Genomic DNA, 20,326 nt, shown 5'->3' on the forward strand with positions numbered 1-20,326 from the left:
AGGGTCTAGCCCCATAGGCAAGTGCCCTAAGGTCCCTGCACAGAGTCCGGGAACGGTGTGTAACCAGTACCCTGCAGCACAAAGAGAAGGTCCCCCCATCAGGCCGTAGAGGCAGACAGCAGCATCACTTACCTTCTGTCTTGATCTTGAGGGCTGTCCTCACCAGCGCAAAGAGGGTTGCATTGAAGGTGACGGTGCCATCGCTGTTCAGGGGCATGTTCATGCAGACTAGACGCTGCACAGCAAACCAACAACCATGACCCCAGGTGGCAGAGCAGGCTGGAAGTTCCCCACAAACACACAGCCTGTTCTGGCCAGAGGGCAGCCATGCTGGCTGGGGAGAGGCTCTGCTCGGGGCACTGAGCTGCTGGCCAAGGAGCCCTCCCAGCTCTGCCCACTCTGCCCAGGTCCATGGGGCTCTGCACCACTGCTTGGCAGTGCATGAGCCAGGGGCAGTGACATCACTCATCCTAACCAGCCAGCTAAACCAGACCAAGCTGTGGGGAGAGCCAAGTCAGATCTGTGGAAATAACCCAACCTATGGGGCACCAGTGCCATGGGAGAAAATCATAGAATCATAGAATCATTTAGTTTGGAAAAGACCTTTAAGATCATCAAGTCCAACCATAAATCTAACACTGCCAAGCCCACCACTAAACCATGTCCCTAAGTGCCACATCTACACGTCTTTTAAATACCCCCAGGGATGGTGACTCAACCACTTCCCCGGGCAGCCTGTTCCAATGCTTGATAACCCTTTAAGTGAAGAAATATTTCCTAATATCCAGTCTAAACCTCCCCTGGTGCAACTTGAGGCTGTTTCCTCTCGTCCTATCACTTGTTACTTGGGAAAAGAGATGGACACCCACCTCGCTACAACCTCCTTTCAGGTAGTTGTAGAGAGCAATAAGGTCTCCCCTGAGCCTCCTTTTCTTCAGACTAAACAACCAGCCAGCAAGAGACACAGCATTGCTCTCAGGGAGATGGGAGTCATTCTGCACTGTGCTCCACCCTCCAAAAAGTGCCCCAGGCTGCCGTGAGGGATCTGGGGATCAAACCTCATAATGAGTTTGCCCAAGACTCATGAGGGTTTACACCAGTGCCTGAGCCCCTGCCCATGTGGTTTACACGTGAGCCTCACACAGGCCCTGGATTTGTGCAGAATGAGCTAAGGCAGGAAAAGTGTACTCATGCCTACAGAGCTAGTGTTTCCAGCTCCCTCAGTGCTATCAGCCCTTGGAAAAAAAATTCTATGGCCCAGCTGACATGGCCAGGTACTCAGGTGAGCATTGCCCTCCTACACCAGATGCAGATGTAAGGCACCCCAGTGTGGCCTGGGAGACCCTCTGCACTGAGGGCTCCAGGTCGGGTAGAGACCAGCCCACCAGTGCCATACCCCTCGGTGTGTGGGTGAGCACTGGCAAGTCCTTATCTTCAGGACGCTGAAACACATCAGCTCCATACAGGTTAACAGCATCTCTCCTTGCCCCCAGAATACTCCCCTCCATTAAACCAGAGGTCAGAGCATGCATATAAAACATGACACTAGGAAGCTGGCTGGATTGTCACCCTCAGCCTCCCCGAGGAGGATGCAGAGACAGCTTGGGGAAGGTGCCCCTGTGCCCACACACCCTGCCACCCCCTTGGCTTTTACCTTACAAGCTACACGGTGTGGGCAAAACTTCCCGAAGCCCAGGGGAGGCTGGATACGTCTCAGCAGAGTCACTACATCCAAGTGTTTAATCCTGCCCCTGTGGAGGCAACAAACTGCATCAGCAGTGTGGTGGCAGACATGGGGAACAGTGGTTTGGGCAGTGGCTGGGTGGGTTCATCCTTGTGGCCTGCCCCATGCTCCTGCAGTGGGCAAATCCCTACACTTCCCTATGCTCCTCTTGGGGAAAGCAGCTGTTCCCCATGGCACAGGATAGCAGATAAAGGCACGCAGTGGCATGGGAAGAGTTGGCAGCATTACCAGGGCTGGATGAAGAGGGGACTGGAAGCCTCGTGTCCCCAAACATCCTGATGGCTTGTATCAGCCCTGGAATAAGCTGGCAAGTCCACATCCACCTCTGAGATGCTGGGATCTAACTCTTAGACAGTGCCACAGCTCACATTACCATGCATGTCTCAGGGAAGCCCACTTCCCTAGACTAGACTCCCCGTGGACTATCCCCTCTGTGCCACTCAGCCCCTGTCACTCACTTGGCCTCGGGGTCATATTCAGCCCAGATCCGTTTGAACTCATCCAGGTGATGGGGACCAAGGATGGACCAGTCGCGCGTGAGGTAGTCAAAGTTGTCCATGATGACGGCCACAAAAAGATTAATGATCTGAGGGCAGAGGAGTGGGTGAGAAGGATGCAAGTTAGGGCAGGGCCAAGCACTCAGCAGGTCGCCAGGCAGAAGGATGGGGACAGCGCTCGCAGCTGGCAGCATAGAGCAGGGCAGTGCTGCCCATGGGCCTGGCCAGGGCCATGGGAAAACACAGTCAGATGTGTTTGGGAGGAAGGGGCTTGTGGGATGCTGTGGGTCACCCCATACAGGGATGGGCCTCCCACCCAAGGAGATCATGTGAAAGGCTGCAGCAGGCACAGGGCATCTCTTCCCTCTCCCTGTGTTGCAAGAGCCAACACAGACACATCTGGATGGCAGCACATGGGGGCTGTGGGAAGGAACTAACGGGGGATCCTGGGCCCCACAGGAGTGTGGTGCCAGGTTTACAGCATGGCTGGGTAGATGGGCTGGGGGATGATGCCTGTAGGAAGAGGGTACTGTGGGCTCAGCCCCATGAGATGCAAGGCTAACTCAACACCAGGGGCTGCCCAGGGCCAGGACAGGGGTGCCAGAGGGAGCCCCGTGGGAGCCAGCATACCAGGAAGGCACAGAGCATGTAAAAGCTGATGAAATAGAAGTAGGCGAAGCCCGTGCCGCAGGTGTACTCCTCGCCTTCAGCAAAGTCTGACTCAGGGTCGCACAGCTTGCCGTAGCTGCAGTCCAGCAGGATCTCCTGCCAGGCCTCGCCGGTCGCACACCTGGGGAGAGGGGATGCCTGCTGGTCCCTGTGGGTCCTGGACATGAGCTGGGCATGCAGGGAGGGCTGTGGCCAGCCCAGCACACAGGGGAATGGGGAGCCACCGGGAAAGGAGCGGTCAGGATCCTGGGTTTGCTGTGCTGCTGTGGGGAGTCTGCTATTGAAAGCTCCAAAGTGAAGTGTTTGGAGTCAAGGAAAGCCTTGGGCTGAGCTCTTGCTTCCCCTTGAGTTTCCTCACAATTCACAAATTAAAATCCAGTCTGGGAAGGAAACATTCAGAATAGAAACCCCAAAGTGCCCCTCTCTCCTGCAGCTCAGCCACACCAGGCAAATGGACGGTCACTCCTGAAATGCTTCCACTGCTGCAAGAGATTTTTCTGTAGGGCAAAAAATAAGTCAACTACAGAAATGCTGGTCTCCCTCACTTCAAGCTGGTGGGCTCCCATGACGACTCTGAGCCCAGCTCCCTTCTGGAGCTGCTCACTCGCCAAGACAAGACTGACCTGAAGAGCAGCAGCACAGCTTGTGGAAAGGTTTGGAAGTTGTTGTTTCGGTTGATCTGGGTCCCATCCACCATGGCAATTTTCCCAAACATCTGTAAATCACATTGTCAGGTCCCCAGCACCCTTTCTCAGGCACCAACCACCTTCCAGAGCACCCCTGTCCCTGAGCTCCTCTTCCTCTTGTTTACTTGGCTTTGGGTGTCCCCAAAAGAGACTGAGACCGGGGTGTGGGTGCTCTGGGGCTCATGAGCTCCTTGACATTCCTGCCTATGCTGAAAATGCCCCTATCTATGCTGCACTTCATCTGGGCCAAGGAGACAAGGTCTTATGAACCAGGCACAAGCACTGGTGACTGTGTGTCTAGTTTGTGCCACTGACTGTGAAAGTGCTATTTGCTGCATGCCTCAGTTTCCCTATCTGCAGCCTGGGGATGGGAGGAGGCTGCTGGGGCTGTAAGCGTCCTTGCAGACAAGGGTAAAATGGTCCCATCATGTGCAAAGTCCCAGGGAGTGCCTGGCAGAGGACCTAGTCCCTCTCCATCCCATCTTCCCAGATGCTATCAGGCTCAGGGCATCTGTTGAAGACCAAATCCCACCCCTGTGCCTCTCACCTGCATCCCGATCACAGCATAGATGAAAAAAAGCATCACAATCAGCAGGGCTACGTAGGGAAGAGCCTGTGACAAAAGGACCATGGCCCATGTGAGACACCAGCCCAGCATCAAAGCAACCCAGGGACAGGAGGCTGGGTCTGGAGCTACTGCGTAAGGCCAGCATCCAGGCTTACTTTCAGCCTGTTCCTCTAACCACCCTCCCACTAGCCCCACTCTCCAGTTCTCATGCATGGGAGGCTTATGCCAACCCCCAAGGGAGCACTGGGTCTCTGCAGCTGGGATGAAGGCTGTGCACCACCCAGGGATGCCCAGGGCTGAGGGAGCTGCCCAGGCTCAGTGGCTGTGTGCTGAGATGCTGCAGCATGCCCTTGAGCTACCCGCTTGGTGCAGAGCCCAGCCCAGCTGGGACCAGGGCTGATGGGCCCAGGCAGGCCCTGCCTGCTTGCTCAGCCCAGTGGTGTGGCTCTGACACATGGTGGTGTCAGCCAGGGAGACCCCCCTACATCTTCCCACCCATACAGGCAACTTCTCCTACACAGCACAAGCCCCTGGTCCAATCTGAGGCCAGCAGCCTGCCAGCACTGGAGCTTTCCTCCTCTGCCTCACGGGGACAGACTGCTCACCCAGCTAGCCTGAGGATCAGATCTTGCTGCCAGCCCAGGGCATGTGCTTGTCTGGGAGGGGAGCACTGTTCCTCACATACCTGGAAGGACTTGATGAAGGTCCACAGGAGGGTCCTGACACCTTCCCCCCGGCTCAACAGCTTCACTAACCGCATCACTCGGAACAGTCGGAAGAAAGTTATGGAGACGCGGGAGTTGTCATCAGAGTCCTGCAGGAAGAGCACAACACTTGGAGGGCAGCTTGGAGGTTCTGATGCCTCCAGGCAGGCAAGGAGGGGTCCAGGTCCTGGGGGGGAAGGGTAACAAGATTCCCCCCCAGGCACCAGTCATGGTCCCCAAAGCCCTTGCCTGCACAGACGACCAGACTGCAAAGGGGATGTGCTGGCACTTACCCTCCAGCCTTCCCAATGAGCTCATCTCCCCAGCCCCATTGTCTCACATCTCTGCACCCCCACCCCGGTCTGCTCGGGGATGCCTAGTTATGGGTATGAGAGCAGTCCCATTAGCTAGAGGGATGGGACACTGCAGGGAGAAAGGCATGCTGTAATGCAGGCTGGGAGAGCTGTGCTGTTCACCGCATGCCAGAAAGGGCCACCCAAGGACAGGCTCAGGCCCCTCCGGGCTCTCACCCAGCACACACCATATGGGACGCTCCCACCTCCGGGCCTATTTGTAAGGTGAGCTGTAGGCGAGGCAGTGGGCACATGAAGGGTTGATGATGGCTGTTTAAGCACAGAAACGTTGGTTTGAGAATGTCTCAGCAGGGCTTTCATGGACCAAAGGAGGGACTGAAGGCAGGTGGCTCTTGGGGGGCAGGGATGTGTGTGTGTGTTGCTGCCCAGTGCCACCCCTACCTGCAGTGATGCCTGCTCTCCTGGGGTGGCCGCAGTTCCCAGCACAGGGCCCTGGGACCCCTGGGAAGAGGCTCCAGTGCGTGGGACCCTGCAGCCAGCCTCTCCCCATCTTCAGAGCTCCTATGGGAGCTCCTATGGGCCAACACAGGACACCCCCACCCCACTGCACCCCCATGGTGGTCTCAGCCACCAGTGCAGGACTTGGCCCACTCAGACCCCCAGCACATCAGGCCAGCAGCCATGGGACACAGCCAGCTCCCTGGTGGAAGGCACGGCACGAGAGTCCCCCCTCTAACCATTTCTCCAGCTAACAGTGTCAGAGGCTGCATTCGTGCAAGCAAATCCCTTCAGGCCTTACACAGGCAGGGTGATGGTCAGATGAACGAAGGCCAAGTGTCCTGCCCTCAACAGCCAGGGACACCTTTGCTAGATGCTCCGTTCAGGTCAGACATCGCAGTGCCAGGGGGTGGGATGGTGGAGGACAGGGCTGGACCAGCAGACGGACCCAGGAGGGCTGGGGAACAGCCTGGCACATCTCAGGGTGGAAAGGGGTGTCTGTGTGTGGGGTGTCTTGCCTCAAATCCCTCTCAGCAAGGGGAGAGCTACACCCCAGAGAAAGCAGCTGGGTCTGGTGTGTCTAAATTACATGCAGGACACGTGCAAACACTGGCCACAGGCACGCTGGCACAGCCATGGGCAGCGAAGGGGAGAGAGGGGCACCGCAATCACATGCAGCTGATATTTACAATGCTATCACAGCCTCCGCCGAGGCAGTACAATCCGCCACTGGATGCAAGAACAGTCTGTCAAGAGAACAAGAGAGTCAGCAGGAGAAGTGAGGCAGGAATGAGACGGAGGGAACGATGGGTGGCTGCAGAAGAAGAAGACACAGGCACAGAAGAAAGAGTAAGATGGAAATTGGGGACAAGAGGAGGTGGCTGAGAGAGGAGCATAGGGGAAGGACAGGCAGAGACCCACTGTCACTCAGACTCACGGACAAGGTGACGTGACTTTTGAGGGACAGAGGCAGCAGATGGATGGCCAGGGAAACACACTGATCATGAGGGACTTACCCACTTCTGTGCCCCACTGCATCTCACCTGCTGTGACATATATGTCTAGGGCAGGGGTGTATGAGCCAGGAAATCTGAGCCAAAGCTCAGGACTGTGTAATTTTGCTGCCTCCCATGGACACGCCCAGGTCAGGCCCAGGGCTGTGCCAGGTGGGATCTGGAGGCAAGCTGACCAGCTCAAGCCAACCCACAGCCCCTCCACAGCAAGCTGGGCTGCTCTCAGCGTGGCTCTTTGGACACCAAGGTGAAACCAGTGCAGGTTTGCTGGGAGCGAGCACCAAGACTGGTAGTCCCATGTATCAGTAGGAGGCAAATCACTGCCCGGCACCGTTCACCCACTAACCGAGAGGCAGGAACTGCTGCTCTGCGTGCACATCAGCACACTCAGGGCACACGTGTTCACACGCAGAGGAGTGCTCACTCACACGTGCACACACACACACACATGCACACAAACCCTTGAGGCTCCTCAAAGCTAGCCGGAGACACACTCCTCTCTGCAGAGAGCCTGGGATACTCTGAGGCAGGGGGCCTCCTTCCCAGCACAGACACGAACACCTGACCTTCAGTGGGGTGGCCCAGCCCCAGGGCCCTCTGCACAGACCAGGTTCACTCCTGGGGGCCCAGCCAGCAATTGCAGGCTTTGGGCAGGCTGGGAGGGTCGGCCCTTGCAAAGGGGCTGAGCTTCCAGGGCAGGCAGTGGCAGGAGTGACACAGCAGCATGGACACTGACAGCCCTCTACACTTCAGAGGCTGGGGTAGCACTGGCAGAGGGGCCCCCATCCCTACTTCCTTCTTGCCCCAGACCCCTCAATACCCCCTGGGATCTAGGGGAACTCAATGATTGAACAGCCATGAGGATCTGGCTGTGGTGGCTAGCAGAGGGCTCCTGACAGCACAGCCCTCCCCACCACCTCACCCTGGCAGCCACACACAGACACATGAGGGAGGAGAAAAGAGGCAGAACAGAAAGAAAGAGGAGGAGAGGACAGACTTTGCAAACCAGAGTCGTGTGCCTGGGTGCCACCAGGAATGGCCTGGCTGCTGTGAGGTATCACCCACCACCCCTGCACTGTGGTGCAGGCTTGTTTTGTGAAGGCCACCCTCCTGAAAACACTGCAGCCCCCAAGGTCTGCCTGCACCGGCAAGACGATCTATGGTGGGTGCAGTGGTTGCAAACAGCTCCTGGGGACCAGAGGTAACAGACCCACCTTGCACTGATCTCTCAGCAGGGAGGAGACTTACCAGAAGGGGAGGTGAGGTTGCCCCTCTGCCTCCTAATCCTAATCCCCCTGCACATCACCAGATGGCTGGGAAAAGCTTGGCAATGCTTGGAGAGATGTGGGCTGGATGAAGAAAGCACATAGAGGAAGGGTGGGGTAGCCATGAGGGGCTCTGCTCTCAGGAGGGGACACAGATGGTCACAGGACCATGAGAGCTGCCAGAGCAGGACTGCCTGTGCCAGAGGTCCCTGAAGAGTTTGGAGGACCGCGAGGGGAGACCCACGCTCTTAGTGCCCCAGCACCCAGCCCTGGAGGAGAGGACCAGGGAAGCTCAGACCATACAGGACCATTCTTGAAATCCTGCCTGGCCTTCTGCACAGCCCTGCCACTGCCAACGGTGTTGTGGCACCCAGAGCACAGCACCTGGGTCAGTCCCTGCCAGCCCAGCCAGGGCACCAGACTCCTCCAGGTCCCTGTGACCTGTGTCTCTGGGCATCCCCACAGACCCATGGCCGAGCACAGCAGTACCTTGACATCTGTGCCAACTGACCCAGTCTCTCACTCCACAGGTACTGAAAATCTCTGCTCAGTGCAGGGCCTTGAGCACCCTTTGAACTTCATGTCTGAGTGACAACAGGATGGGGAAGGAGGTAGTGCACTAGGAAATGATACCCTACAGGCAATGGGAAACCAGGTCACAGGTGCAGAAAGCTGGGGGACCAATGATGGGGTCCTGGAGGACGTGGTGATAGATGAAAGCTGCTGGCACTGGCATGAAATCTGGGAGCTTGTCAAGGCTGAGAAGCCCAGGGGCTCAGGGGACAGCAGTATCGATGTGCAGGGCTGTGCAGGGAGGAGCATGTTGCTGTCACAGGGGAGGAAGGTGGATGGTTTTGCTCATCCCAGCTCTGTGAGGCCTGGACCACACTCCAGAGAAGAAGGGCACCAAGGGCCCTTGAACACCCTCTCCTCCCCAGCACAGAGAACGGCTGAAGGTCACCCTGCGCAGGGGTGGCAGTGGCAGCAGCTCTGCCAGATACAACCCTGAAGTGCACCAGAGTGGGCAAGCCCTGCTCCCTAGAGGAGAAGGCATGCAAAGTCACTAGAGAGGGTTAATCTATAATCTACACAATCCTACAGCTGCTTCTAGAGTTACCATCAGATCTGCTAAATGCAGCACACGACCTCCTGGTGCAGAGGGGCATTTTCAGTGCTAGACATGGGGTGTGGATGTCCCAGTGCTATGAAAGGCAGTGGCTTGCTGGCTTCCTAGCACTGCTCTGAAAATGCTCCCAGCAGAGCGCTTACCATATAGCCACTGCCTGCAGCCACCCAGCCTCGCAGTTTATATGGTGCAGAGCTTCTGAAATAGTGTATAGAGTATACACATGCACACATCTAGAGTCAGTATGTGTATATGTATGAGTCACTGTACAAAGGGACACTCGCAAAGCAAATGCCTTGAAATTTGATGTGTCTGGTCCTGCCCTGGCATGGGACAGCAGTGTCCTGTGGGTACAGGGAGATGTCGGAACCCTTTTTCTTCCCACCTGCACTGATCTGAGGCTGGATGCATGGGTGACTGCCTGTCCAGGCACAGGGAAGACAGGCAGGGTGAGTAGGGCAGGGGCTGGCATGTGTCCTGCTGCTCATGATCCAGTCCTGAGTGAGTAGACTGTTTTCCATAGGATCCCAGTGCCTACAGATTCAGGGGAAGGGAGTGGAGGGGACAGTGTGACATGTTGGCTGGCTGGGGATGGTCCCCTATGTTTAAACAGTGCTTTAAGATCCACAGGGCCACGGCTGTGATCTCCACACACTCAAGCCCCAGGCTGATCCTGGCTTGACCCTCCTCAGAACCAAGCAGAGCAGGGTTCTGAGAGGAGAGAGGAGAGGACACCAACACTCTGCAGAGCTGGACACCACACTGGCATCCCTGTCTTGCCCCAGGGCACAGCCCTGTGGCACAGCCTCAGGCAGGTGCCGGCAGTGGTGTTCTGCAGGGACACCCTCGTGCCCAAGCAGCCTGACACTTACGTCAATCTCACTGAGGATAACGTCAATGATGCTGCCAATCACTATGAGGAAGTCGAAGACGTTCCAGGGGTCCCCAAAGTAGCCCTGCCAGGAAGGAGCCAGAGAAGAGGAATGAACATTCAAGGGTTAAGTCAAGGAAGAGACAGATGCTGGAACCCAGAGGAAGGAGTGCCAGAAGGATCACCAGTGACCTCTGGCACCTCAGGGAGAGCCAGAAGAAGAGATGGTGGTCAGGTGGTAGTCAGCACCCTCTGGTCAGTTGTTTGATCCTGTCTTGCAATGGTATGAAATGGGGAGGGTGGATCAAGGTGGTTAGAGCTGTGGCCCCACCAGTGACAGATCACCCTGAAGATGGGAACAATGGCCGGCTGGATTGGGTTGGATTTGGCTAGCAAGGGTAGCCCTGACAAACAGTAGTCCTTCCAGAAACTCACAGGTCCTGTGCATGGGGGTCCCCAAGGGTCTCACAAGGAGAAGTTCTCTGGAGTTGCAGGCCTGGGGGTGCTTGTACTGGAGAAATGCCAAATGTAGGGTAAATGGACCCCCCTGGTGTGGCCTGAGGCCCTCTCCTGCTCTCCCGGATCATGCCCTCCTCTCACCTTGGCTTTAAAGGCCATGAGCTTGAGGACCATCTCCAGGGTGAAGAGGATGGTGAAGGCCACGTTGAGGATGTCTGAGATGTGGTTCATTTCTGCAGACTGGTTGTAATGCTGAGAAGGCAGAAGGAGCCACGTTAGCCCACGGCAGGTCCAGCCTCTGTTGTGAGCTCAGATGTGTGTGCTGGATGCAGATGCACCTCCCACAGATCTATGGCTCAGCAATGGTCAGCAAAAAGGAAATTTCCCCCCTGCAGCCCCTTCTCTGGGCTCCCCACATCCAACCAGTCCCACTTTGCCCCTATCCCCAGGGGTGCTGAGCACACATCACGAGCTTTGCTGTGTAGGAAAGACCTCCTCCCCAGAAGCTCCCTGGGAGGTGGCAGGGCTGAGCTAGCCCGTCCGCTGCCGTGGACACCCCTCTACTACCTGTGGTGGGTACTGTGCCCCTTACCTGCATGCCCAAGCAGATGGTGTTCAGCAGGATCAGGAAGAACATGAGGTACTCAAAGTAGGAGGAGGTGACCACATACCAGATCTGGTACTGGTAGGGGTTCTTGGGGATGTAGCGCCGCAGCGGGCGAGCCTTCAGTGCATACTGCACACACTGGCGCTGGGGAGGGGAGGGCAGGTGTGATCCCACAGAGGGGCACAGGGCAGTGCCTGGGGCACAGGCGCAGAGTCAGCACCACCAGCAACACTGCACATCCCCACAGACACACGTTGGATCCCCCCCCTTCTCTCTCAGCCCAGCAACATGGGCCAGGGACAGCGATGGTTCACGTATCTGCTGCGCTTTCTGCAAATACAACCCCAGAGCACCCGCACAGGACCAAGTTTCCAAAGCCACCGCTTGCCTCCAAAGATTGCCACGCTGCCCTTGTACCGACCCCTCCAGTCCTGAGTCTGCCTTGTTATCACGGCACTTTCCCAGGGTCTCTCAGGACTGGCCAAGAGCAGCCTGAAGACATCACATGAACCACGGGTGAAGGGGGCACTGAGTTTTCTCTCTGCACCTGGGAGGTGCTGAGCAGGCTCTTCCCTCCCCAGCAGGCCAGGGCCACCTCTGCTGGGTTCACATGCAGCTCACATCACCCCCGGCACCCTCAGCTCAAGCTGCCTGTGCTGCATCTGCAGCTTGCTCAGCACATGAGCATGCCAGCACCTCCTCTGGGCCAGCAGGCATCCCTGTCTAGCTGTCCTCCCCACTGCGTGCCACATCCTCTGCCAATGCCGGTCTCGCTTCTGCTGCTTTCAACCTTGATGTCCCCAGCCAGAATCACAACATGACAGCATCACAGAAGGGCTGACAGTGGAAGGTGCCTCTGGAGATGGTCTAGTCAAAGTTGCCTGCCCAAAGTAGGGCCAGCTACAGCATGTTGCCCAGGACTGTGTCCAGTTGGGTTTTGAATACCTCCAAAGATGGAGACTTCACAACCTCTCTGGGCAACCTGTTCCAGTGCTTGACCACCCTCACCATAAAAAAGGGGTTTTTTAATGTTCAAATGGAATTCTTGTTTTCTTCAGTTTGTGCCCATTGCCTTTTGTCCTGACACTGGACACAACTGAAGAGAGCCTGGCTCCATCTTCTTTACACCCTCCCATTAGGTATTTATACACATACGTAAGATCCCTATGAGCCTTCTTTTTTCAACACCAGACTCAGCTCTCAGCCTCTCCTTATATGACAGATGCTCCAGACCCTCAATCATCTTACTGGCCCTTTGCTGGACTCACTCCAGTACGTCCATGTCGCTTTTGTACTGGGGAGCCCAAACTGGGCACAACCCTCTGCTCCAGCTCAGTCTGGGCACCCTACCTGCACCAGAAGGCCCACTCCCTGGTTCTGGTCCACTCTGCCCTTCCCTTGGAAGGCTTACATTGTGCCAGGCATGGGTCCAGCAGCAAACAGACCTGGGGCAGGTTCAACACATCCGTGCCAGCAGTGCCACCACTAAGGGCTGATCCAAATCAGTCAGCCCCAGCAGTGCTAGATTCAGGGCTGGTCCACCTTGCCCTGTCCCAGCAGTCCCATTACCTGGTTCTTGTCCAGCTCACAGTTCTTGTACTCGCTCTCCCCCTGCTCCTGGAAGGTGACAATGACAAAGCCCACAAAGATATTCATCATGAAGAAGGCAATGAGGATGATGTAGATGATGAAGAACATTGCAATCTCCACCCGGTAGTTGTAGATAGGGCCTGTATCCTCAGCGTTAGTGTCAATGGCCATGTATAGCAGCCTACAGGAGGGAAAGCGAGGCAACAGAGATCCTAATTAGGTGGGAAAGACCATCTCTCCTCTTGAATGTTACGGAGAGCTCTGGGGCCATCCCAAATCCAACAACGGTGGGACAGGGCTGCTGGGATGACCTTGTTAGCTCCACAGCCACTGCCAGGATGGCTAGCCCTGCTCCTCAGCCTGGGCAGCTCTTCTTTCTTTACCATGGTAAAGGCCTGCGGCAGTGACCTGCTCCCAGCACAGACCCATCCCTCAGTCCCTTGGCAGGCCCTGCGTACAGCCAGACTCACTCTGGCCAGCCCTCGAAGGTGGAGACAGTGAAAAGTGACATCATGGCTGAGAAGACATTGTCGAAGTGGAAGCTGCTGTGCAACCAGACACGCTCCTGTAGCTCAATCTGTGTGGGGTCCCCGTCCACGTAGTTGATGAAATAACCCCTGCAGCAGAAGGGATGTAGTGCTTACCAGGCAGGGCCCTCTTCAGCCCACCTGCTGCGGCGCTGGCCCAGGGCTCTTTGGTCCCTGGGAGGGGAGCATAGTCCTGTGCTTGTTTCTGATTTACCCCAGGGTGAGGCAGAACAGCACAAGACCCCAGCCCCACTTTTTGGATGCAACATCCCCATGCAGGAACACAAGTGGCCCCCACTACACACACCCCTCCCATCCCTGGCCACTGCCCTGCTGGGGCTGAGCTGCAGAGAGCTCTTACCTGCACTCCTTCTCCGTCATCTTGGATGGATCTGTGCATCTATAGAACTTGCCCTGCATTTAACAGAGATCAGAAGAGGCTATGATTTTGCTGTGACTTCAGAAGCCCTGGGGAGTTTTGACTTTTTCACAGCCCACAGTCAGTCCCCACCCTGCCTCTGTGCTGACTCTGGCCCCTGCCTCACACCACTGCTGGCTTCCCCACTCTGCATGCCAGCGCAACCCAGTTCACAGGGTGTTTCAGGAGCCATGGCAGACCCCGGGGTCAATCCCAGGCTGAGACAAGTAAACGTTCCCTAGTGATGGGAACAAATCTTGCAGGGCCCTGAGCTGAGACCTATCTAGCTCATCCTATCTGGGAGCCAACTATTTGGAAAATAGGGAAGAAAGCAGTAACCATAGAATTAACTAAAAGTTAAAGGTATGCTGACAGGTCTGCTCAGTCTGCAAGGGTGTCCTGAAAGCTCTCCCCATGTTGGCTGGGAATTTAAGCTCAATTACTAGAAGAAAGATGAGCTCAGCCAGGGCCAGCTCTGCCTTGGAGCAGCCAAGGCCTAGAGCAAGAGTGGTGCTGTGAAAAAGGAAACACTTTGCATCCAAAGGGCAGAGGAAGTTAGAAGCACTTGCTGCCTTAGAAAGGGGAAACTGAGGCACTAAGTGGGGCGAGGCAGCTGATCCCTTTACATGTGCTGTCTGGACCTGACAGTGTCCTGGGTGTTTCCTGCCCTCCTCCCACAGCAGGCTCTTCTGCCGGGACGTCTGTTGCAGGCAGGTCTTCTTGCAGAGCACAGAAAGTAGGCCTGTGCTGACCTCAACAGTGGGAGACACCATCCACAAGGGCTATGACTAGAAGTGCCTGTCCAGGATGTGCCTGAGCAGAACGTCTCTCCTGCCCATCTGAGACACCTCTCACCTTGAAGAGCTGGACCCCGATGCAGGCAAACATGAACTGCAGCAATGTCGTGACGACCACAATGTTACCGATAGTCTTGATGGCCACGAACACGCACTGGACCACATGCTGTGGAGGTTGAGGACAGTGCACATGTGAGCATGCCTGGGGCAAGCCCCTGCTGTGTGTCCCACACCCTCTCACTGCAGGGATGGGCCCCAGGAAGAGCAGGAGCCTGTCAAGAGCACCAGGATGGGGCAGACCCCTTCCACAGATGGGGAGTGGGAACTGGGTTCCTGGTCCTGCAAGCCCCACAGGGCATGATGCCTGCCACATAACCTCCCATGAGGACTCCCATGGGCTGAGGACCACCACCCCCAGCCTCCCTCTTACCTTCAGCCCCTTTGCCCTGTTAATGGCTCGCAGAGGCCTCAGCACCCTCAGGACCCGGAGGATCTTCACCACTGAGATGGCACTGGACCTGAGGAGGAAGGCAGAGCTGAGATGGGGCGATTCCCCTGCCCAGGCCAGCCCAGCACAGCACCACCAAGCAGCCATGGCGGTACCAGGGGTGAAGGGCAACGTATGGCAGACATGCGGTTGTCACTAAGCCATCACCCCACATAAGGCCAAGGGACACTGGCAGCTGGAGAAATCAGCTCCAGACTGAATTCCTACCCAGATCTTCACCTTTGATACTCAAGGAGTTTGCCTCCCTGCCTCCCAGTTCTCCATGCCCTGTCCTCCTAAGCATGACTTTATGGACACTAACACATGGGCTAATGCCTAGCCCTTGGGCTGACTGCTCCTTCTCCATCCAACATGGAGAGCTGCAACACCCCAGCTGCCCTGCCAGGCTAAACAGACCAGTGCCCACCCCGCAAAGTGTGGAGGTGCTTACTCGATTCCCATGGAGATGAGGGAGACAGCAACCACCAGCAAGTCGAGTATATTGAAAGAGTTCCTGCAGAAGGAGCCTTTGTGCAGGAAAGCACCGTAGGCTGTCATCTGGGGAGCAGAAGGAGTTAGGAGAGAGGCCAGGCAGGGCTCGGGGGCATGGTCCCTCCACAGCCCTGGGGCAGACAAGGCATGAGAGGCTTCTCACAGCTCCACAGCCTGGGGACCCTATCCTGCTCAGAGCTCTACCTCTGCAGCCAGGCAGGAAGATGACTTCAGCTGGAAATCCTCTGTACTGTACTGACTGGAGACAAAACACTTCCCAGTCATTCAGCAAATTAAAGAATTGCAGAATCACAGAATCATATAGGTTGGAAAAGACCTTTAAGATCATCGAGTCCAACCGTAAACCTAACACTACCAAGACCGCCACTATACCATGTCCCTAAGCACCTCATCCAAATGTCTTTTAAGTACTTCCAGGGATGGCAACCCAACCCTGGGCAGCCTGTTCCAATGCTTGATAACCCTTTCAGTGAAGTAATATTTCCTAATATCCAGTCTAAACCTCCCCTAGCAAGAGGAGAAGAGTAAAGAGACTTGGAGTGGGAACAACATGCAGCAGCTGCTTGAATTACTGTTTCATTCCACAGATTTGCATTGGTTTCTCTTTCTCAAAGTTTTTCTTAAGGGCGTGTCAGAATGAAAGTGCTGGTGCTGTGGCCCATCTGTCCCTGTGTCACAGTGCAGCTGACTTGGCTGCCTGACTTTACTGAGGGGGACACGTGGCCTCTGGGGCAGGTCACATGCCACCTAGACTGCATGAACTCTGGGGACATGAGGATCAGCCAGCAGCTTCTCCTTGCTGGGACCTCTAGATTGTACCCGAAGAGCATGAGTGCCCATGGCCAGGACAGTCTAGACCCATGCGCTGGGTCATGCACATGGCCAGGACCACAGGGCAGAGGGACTCACCTTCAGGACGATTTCGACTGTGAAGACAGAGGTGAAACCAATGTCAAAGTATCCGAGAATCTGGGGACAGAAGCACCAGAACTGGGTGAGATTTGGGTGACATGGGAAATGCTCCAGCGTGTTCAAACATCCTGGCACTGTGGTTTTGCCCTCCACTCTGTGGACTGGGGAGCCCATCTAGCTCAACAGAGCCTGCAAACCCAGTGCCAAGAAGACTCCTCAACTTCACTCAGCTTTGCTGATTTTCCCCAGTGCATGATCCAACATGCAGCCTGGGACCAAGCTCTCAGTTTCCAAGTGAGTGAGGCTTGACCTGATTCACCTGAAAGCATCTGGTCCTCAAAAGCACTGAATGCCCTGGGCAGCTGTCTCATGTGAGACCCCCCAGTCCCTGCCAGACACTGCACCATTTGTGCCTCGCGTGACTAGACCTGTGGCTACCACTGCTCCATGCCAGCAGCATTTCAGGGTGCTGCACACGCCAGTGGTCCAGTTTGCCACCTCACAGGATGTCCCTGTCCCCAGTAAGTCACCACAGCCTTGAACCAATGAACCTTGAACCTTGAACCATCTTGCACACCCTGTCAGGTGGATCTCTTCACCCAGAAGTAAACTGAGACACGGAGCAGTAAAAACTTGTCCCAGCTGAGCCCTGAATGGAAAACACAATCAGCCTCTCCTCCCAGAGTGTATTTCCCTCCCAGACACAGGGATGATTGCACAGCTACCTGCCCAGGCATGACATCTGGTAAGCAGGTCTCTGCTTCCTGGGAAGCTGGGGGTTTCCGTGAGGTCTCCCCCACCCATCCCAACCCCCCACAGCTACATGGGCACCTGGTTGCGGAAAGACACAGCCCGGATGGGATCCTCAGCTGCCAGTGAGATGCTGCTGAGCAGAATGAAGAGCAGGATGAAGTTGGTGAACCAGGTGGCATTGACAATTCTGTGGCACAGCATCCGAAACCTGCCAGGGACAGAAACCATGCCAGGACATGAGATGCTGCGAGGGGCCAGAGAGATATCAGATAGGGCCGTGGTAGCCTAGAAGAGGGTTATGGCTAAACTTTGAGGACAGGAAGACCCTAGGCATGAAGGGATGTCTGTGTGAGCCCTTCCACAGAGAAGACTCTTCCCAGTGAGACGGCTCCCTTCAGAGCTGGCTGTTACGCACAACTAGGACCTCATTGGGAAGGGTCAGTACCAGAGGTACCCGGGCTAGGCCTGGCTCCACAAGGCAGGGAGAAGGGTCAGTGCCTACTTGTTGGTTGGGCTGAAGATGAAGAAGGAGCTGGCTTCAGGCATGGGCACAGCCTTCTCTTTCAGCTGTAGCTCTGCGAGAGGACGCGGCCGAGGACTCAGAGGGATTTCAGGCTCATCTTCCTCATCGTCACCTGCAGGGTGGCCGTGAGGAGGGAAAAGGGAAGAATCACCCAGACAGGGAGAGAGAACATGACCTTATGAAAAATCCTCATCCTGATTTGCCATCTGTGCCAGAAGGACCTCAGTACCCCGAGGCTGGCGGAGGGTCACCACATCCTTTGCTTCTCACACGGCCAGGGTTCTAGCACCATCCTGCTGCAGTGCCTCCCCAGCTTTCCTGCTGCCCTGCCAGGGACAATCTTACCTGGGAAGTCTGCAGAAGGGTAGGGGTCTTTGATCTCATTGACATTGGATTCAAATTCGTCCACTTTTAACTGAAACAAGGGAGAGACAGAGAGAAGGACATGCAGCTGTGTGTGCCAGTGTTGCTGTCAAATGTTGCATGTTGGCCAGACCCTATCATCTTGGAAGCCATGTGGGACAAGCAGTATCTCTGCTTTTGGCCCGTTCAGCACCAAGCACATGGAGTCCTGGCCCAGGATGGAGCAGGTGAGGAGAAACACCTCAGAGATGCTGCAATCTGAGCAAAGAGCAATACCAAGAGGATGGGGCAGGGGAATGTGTGCTGGGCAAGAGCCTGGGCCCATGCACCTATACCAGGGGTGGAATAAGACATGGGGTGACTCCTGGGTGAGTTCCCATGGGGCATCTCTGGAAAGTGGATAGGGAAGTAGCTGCTGGCCAGATGCCTATAAGAGGCAGCTTGGCACACAGTCAGCACAGCTGAATAGAGGGTTTTGCATATAGGGGGTGCTGGTGTGGACATAAAGGAGGTCTGGGATACTGCTGACCTCCTCTGCTCCCCTCCATGCTGGTGCACACCAGCCCATCTCAACCACTGACAACTGGTTGTGGCCAAGGAAATGAATCAGAGGAAAAGGATCCCCAGCAATGGACCTGTTTCACCAGGCAATGTGTCCTGCCTGGGTCCAGAGAGCCCCCATCACCAGAGGATGCTAAGGCAAGGAGCGATTCTAGCCCAGAAGAGTCCAGACCCAGGCTGGCTCCAAGCCTTTGTCAGTCCTGGTTGATGGGAGGAGGAGCCTGGTCCCTCACCAGGAGCTCCCCAAGGCCCAGCCCCACCAGCACTGACCTTGGCTGTTGTAGGAATCCCTTCTCCCTTCGCTTTCTGCTCAAGCTTCTTTGCCAGCATCTGCTTCTCATCTTCAGACTTCTCTGGGTAACCTCTGAGTGGAGAGGAGGGGAGAGCAGGAACTGAACTCTGGGCAGGGGCATGGGCGATGCTGTTCTGTCCCCTCACACCAAAGCACCTGATTTGGGAGCTCCCACTACCAGGGACTGCATCACTCACCTGGACATCTTCCGCCGCTTGCGTTCCTCTGCTTTGGCCTTCTGGGCTAAGGTCAGGCTCTCTGCCTCAGCCAGGTTATCAACTGCGATGGCCAGGAAGACATTGAGGAGGATATCTGAAGGGACAGTGCTAAGGATATTAACTTGGTTCACGTTTGGAGGATGCGGTCAGAGCTGCCCATGGTCTCCAGGGTGCCCTGAGAAACCTTCCTGGAGTTCAGCCCTTGAGACAACCCTGGCTGGTGATCCCTAACCCTGCACCCATCCTTGTGAGTACTGAGCTCTGGGCTGGCCGCCCTCTGTCTGCCTTAGCTCAGTCCGTCCAGCTCAGTCCTGTTACGCATTGACTGATGGCTGAATCTATGCCTGCCAGTCATCCAAACCTGCCCCATGGTGTGCTTTCCTCCAGACTCCAGACCCCAGCCACCATCAGTGCAAGCCCTGAAGCCTGTGGTTTGTTCCCCTGCTGTTCAGAACTGAAAAGCTTAAGGCAAGCACTGAAAAGCTTAAGGAAGCCCCCCTTCCTCTGCTTCACAGTCCTGTGTAGCTGATGTACAGGGAGCTGGGTACAGGGAGCCTGGGCCTGGCTTTGCAGGCAGAGGATACAGTTCCCACAAACGAAGAGGATGATGAAGTAGATGCAGACCAGCATGCCAGGAAAGGACGGGCCCCCATAGGCCATGATCCCATTGTACATGATTGAATTCCAGTCCTCTCCAGTCAGGATCTGGGAGCACAGCAGAAACAGGGACTCAAGAGCCCCTATGCAGAGCATGGCAGAACCCCACAGCTCAATACTGCCCTCCCAGCTCCAGCCCCGAACCTTCACAGCCCCTAAAGCCCCACAGCCAAATCTCACCTCCCTGCTCCAGCCCTGAACCTGCACAACTGCTCATGACCCTAGTTGCATTTCCCTGCTCCTGCCTCAAACCCACATCACCTCCCACAAACCCACATTTCTCTGAGCCCCAGCTCTTGCCAGGAGACCCACGGCCCAGGCAAGACTCCCAGCCCGCTGTCCTCCAGCCCCCTGCTGCAATTCCCACAGCCCCATACCTGGAAGACACTGATGAGGGCCTGGGGGAAGTTGTCAAACGTGCTGCGCCGCACTTCCATGTCCTCGAAGTCAAACTTGCCCCCAAAGAGCTGCATGCCCAGCAGTGCAAAGACAATGATGAAGAGGAAGAGGAGGAGGAGCAGAGAGGCAATGGAGCGGACCGAGTTGAGCAGGGAGGCCACCAGGTTGCTCAGGGATGTCCAGTACCTGGGGAGAGGAGAGACAGGAGTGTGTGGGAGGTGAAGGAGTGGAAAGGCTATGGGCAGGACCAGGTAGGTGCAGGGAACAGACTGCCTGGCCCAGGGAGATGTGCCAG

At 56.0% G+C, this 20,326-nt stretch overlaps 1 protein-coding gene across 3 annotated transcripts in view; it reads right to left on the bottom strand.

The window, feature by feature from the left end:
• Nucleotides 1-20,326, bottom strand: part of CACNA1S (calcium voltage-gated channel subunit alpha1 S) — a 48,978-nt gene that overhangs the window by 6,118 nt on the left and 22,534 nt on the right. For 2 of the 3 annotated variants that reach the window (XM_072844543.1, XM_072844542.1), the window contains exons 12-36: nt 20,010-20,217; nt 19,560-19,680; nt 18,955-19,069; nt 18,736-18,829; nt 17,887-17,956; nt 17,521-17,653; nt 17,097-17,226; nt 16,263-16,322; nt 15,292-15,398; nt 14,784-14,871; nt 14,412-14,519; nt 13,500-13,552; nt 13,082-13,228; nt 12,591-12,792; nt 11,007-11,165; nt 10,556-10,666; nt 9,957-10,040; nt 6,370-6,426; nt 4,850-4,978; nt 4,144-4,209; nt 3,534-3,625; nt 2,872-3,031; nt 2,203-2,330; nt 1,655-1,751; nt 133-235 (exon numbers count right to left, since the gene is read on the bottom strand). In XM_072844543.1, coding sequence (XP_072700644.1) covers nt 133-235; nt 1,655-1,751; nt 2,203-2,330; nt 2,872-3,031; nt 3,534-3,625; nt 4,144-4,209; nt 4,850-4,978; nt 6,370-6,426; nt 9,957-10,040; nt 10,556-10,666; nt 11,007-11,165; nt 12,591-12,792; nt 13,082-13,228; nt 13,500-13,552; nt 14,412-14,519; nt 14,784-14,871; nt 15,292-15,398; nt 16,263-16,322; nt 17,097-17,226; nt 17,521-17,653; nt 17,887-17,956; nt 18,736-18,829; nt 18,955-19,069; nt 19,560-19,680; nt 20,010-20,217 — 2,822 coding nt within the window. The remainder of the gene's footprint in view (nt 1-132; nt 236-1,654; nt 1,752-2,202; nt 2,331-2,871; nt 3,032-3,533; nt 3,626-4,143; nt 4,210-4,849; nt 4,979-6,369; nt 6,427-9,956; nt 10,041-10,555; nt 10,667-11,006; nt 11,166-12,590; nt 12,793-13,081; nt 13,229-13,499; nt 13,553-14,411; nt 14,520-14,783; nt 14,872-15,291; nt 15,399-16,262; nt 16,323-17,096; nt 17,227-17,520; nt 17,654-17,886; nt 17,957-18,735; nt 18,830-18,954; nt 19,070-19,559; nt 19,681-20,009; nt 20,218-20,326) is intronic. The other variant, XM_072844544.1, reaches the window with a different exon arrangement.

This window comes from Ciconia boyciana, chromosome 23, assembly GCF_034638445.1.
Source record: "Ciconia boyciana chromosome 23, ASM3463844v1, whole genome shotgun sequence".
Lineage (NCBI taxonomy): Eukaryota > Metazoa > Chordata > Aves > Ciconiiformes > Ciconiidae > Ciconia > Ciconia boyciana.